The 2,780-nt window shown below is 35.0% G+C and overlaps 1 protein-coding gene across 1 annotated transcript; it reads right to left on the reverse strand.

The window, feature by feature from the left end:
* Window positions 1-1,386: 1,386 nt before the first annotated feature.
* Window positions 1,387-2,780, reverse strand: LOC106143233 (retinol dehydrogenase 13-like). Its single transcript, XM_060945711.1, has one exon. The coding sequence runs from the start codon at window positions 2,673-2,675 to the stop codon at window positions 1,719-1,721; it is 957 nt and encodes a 318-aa protein (XP_060801694.1). The 5' UTR covers window positions 2,676-2,780; the 3' UTR covers window positions 1,387-1,718.

Below are 2,780 nucleotides of genomic sequence, written 5' to 3' on the forward strand. Positions count from 1 at the left end.
TTTAAACAAAATCTAAATATAAAAGAAAAACGTGGTTCATGTTCTATTGATAACTATGTTTATATTTCAAGGCAGACTTATCAGTTACAAAATAAAATTTTACCATCTCAATCACATATTGAAGCACCAGAAGTCAAATCTTCCTTTTTGTAGGACATTTGGAGCACTTTCATATTTATGATATCAACCTGTATTTAATTTTTTTTTTTCCTATTGTAAGAACCCTCAACTATTTAAGATTAACCCAAAGGTCTGTGAAGGACACTGAAGAATCTATACAGATTTATGTGGCTGATACCATATTTAACATAATAACTGTGACCTTTTGATTATATTTATTGCTGTACCCCTGAAATACCTATCATTTCGAGACGTTGGCTTTCTATAAGAAAACATTAGGTATACTTATTTAATCGTTCTTCAAATAACGATAATATAAATTAAACAGATGTGTGTGATGATATCATAAGGTCAAATGTTACTTTCCAGATAAATTCGGTTTAGATCGGTCTGTCTGCACTTCATTATTTGTATAACCTATCATTTTGGTTTGAATCTGTATACTAATATAACTTGTCTTTTAACAGCTGAGACTACACATTTTTGATGCATTGATAAAAATTGTGTTAACTATACCATGATTTAGAAAACAATAACTTGTTTGAAAATTATTTTTAGGTTACCGCTACAGCGAATCCTTACCGTCAGCTTGTATACTGTATGTTATGTCGCCTTGTCTTAGTGTATTTTATTACAAAAACACCAGAAGATTTTTCACTGAAAAGGAATAGCTATTCACTAAACGTACCTACTACTATACTATAGATTGCATGAAGAGAGTTTTGAATGTGGATGAAGCGAAGAAAGTATGCAGAGATCGTGGCAAGTGTAAAGATGTAGTCTCTGTCTACCCCTCCGGGAAAAAGTCGTGATTTTAGATATGTATGCATGTAAAAATCCCGAGCCTATTAGCCTTTTCCTTGATTGACCTTTACAATCTGCTCACATTGCTTTTTCTTCACTGCCAGGCCAGCATCTTCTACGCTATTTCCTTGAACTTCATGAATTTGCTCTTATTCCCTTAGTCGCCTTACGAAATTCATGGAAAAGACCTGGTATGGTCCTATTTTAAAGTGCCGGCAACCACATGGCACCATCGGCGGTAAAATAACAATAGAGAAAGGTTTAAAAATAGTTTAACTATTATATCATAGAAAGCTTTAAACTAGTCTTAGGATCTCATAACTGAGATATTGCTATTGCCTAAATATGGTCAACAACAAGTAGACGCAAAGACAAACAAGCCGACAGTCTTGGCATCTTATTACAGAGACAGCTGACTATAAATAATTGCAGGGAAGGAGATGCTATACTTTAGGTACTTAATTAATGCAACAAAATCACCTCTCATTTATTTACACTTTATATATTTTTCTATTAACTATATAACTATAAAATAGCACAACCAACTCGAACTGAAAGCTACATGCTATTAATATTTACCTGTGCTTTGTATGTATGTACTCTCTAGAAACACTAGTATTGAATAGGATCTATGTTAAATTATGCTTAACATTAAATAATGAACTGAGGTAAAGATTCAGTCTCTCGTTTACAATTCATATATAACTGATACACACAAAGCGTTCCTGTGAATTATTATTCACACATACATATTTATGTATTGAAGTATCAGCGCTTAAGTATTACAGAGTATTTTATTTTTCCGGCAAAGTAAATTTAACTAATCTTTCAGACTCCGCCCAAAGCCGTCTCGCGGCATCTCCGTCTTGTGATGTTTTTGACGGCTTCTTCTGACGACAATCGCTGAAATATTTCCCACTAACTCCACTCACCTCCGGTGACACCGCTAAGTATATACAAGTCTGTGAAGCCTCCCAAGGCGTTTGGAACATAAATCTTATACTCCTTTCAACCAAACAACGGACATAGTAGTAAGGAATGTTTCTGAAAATATTCGTTGCAGATACTCCCGGATGCACCGCGTTGACAGTGACACCGGTGGCTTTTAACCTCTTACTCAGTTCCAAAGTCATTAAATTCATAAAAAGTTTACTGTTCGCATACACGAGTTGATCACTCCAATACTTCTCCATATTTAAATTATCGAAATCAAGTATGCCATAATGATGTATAAGGGAAGATAAGTTAATAATTCTACTAGGAGCAGATTTTTTCAGCAGTGGTAGTAAAAGACAGGTTAGCAGGAAACTCGCGTAAAAATTCACCTGCATACCAATTTGGAGGCCATCTTCACTGGTATAATTTCCTAGACCGCCCGATGCTGCATTATTGATGAGTACATCAATTCTTTTCTCTGTCTTTATTATATTATCACAAAACTCACGAACGGAGCGGAGCGAACCCAAGTCCAACTGTCGGCAATGAACGTCTGTGTTTCCTGTTTCTTTAACGATTAATTCTTTAGCTGCTTCCGCGAGGCGCATGTTCCTGCAGGCCATTATCACTCTTGCACCGCGGAACGCCAAATCTTTTGCTACTTCGAATCCCAGACCGCTGTTAGCTCCTGTCACTATAACCACTTTTCCGACCATGTGAGCACTCGACTTACATATAGCATGAGTTAATTTTTGATAAATTTTTACTGTCATGACTAATATCACTATTATAAAGAATATTGTCCATAAAATCATGGTAATTTTTAACTGAATAAAGAATTAACACTATACTAGGATTATGTGTTTATAGGTAAAACACGTCCGTTTCGAGGTGATTATTTTTTAAAATATAATATCGCA

This window comes from Amyelois transitella, chromosome 9 (assembly GCF_032362555.1).
Source record: "Amyelois transitella isolate CPQ chromosome 9, ilAmyTran1.1, whole genome shotgun sequence".
Taxonomy (NCBI): Eukaryota; Metazoa; Arthropoda; class Insecta; order Lepidoptera; family Pyralidae; genus Amyelois; species Amyelois transitella.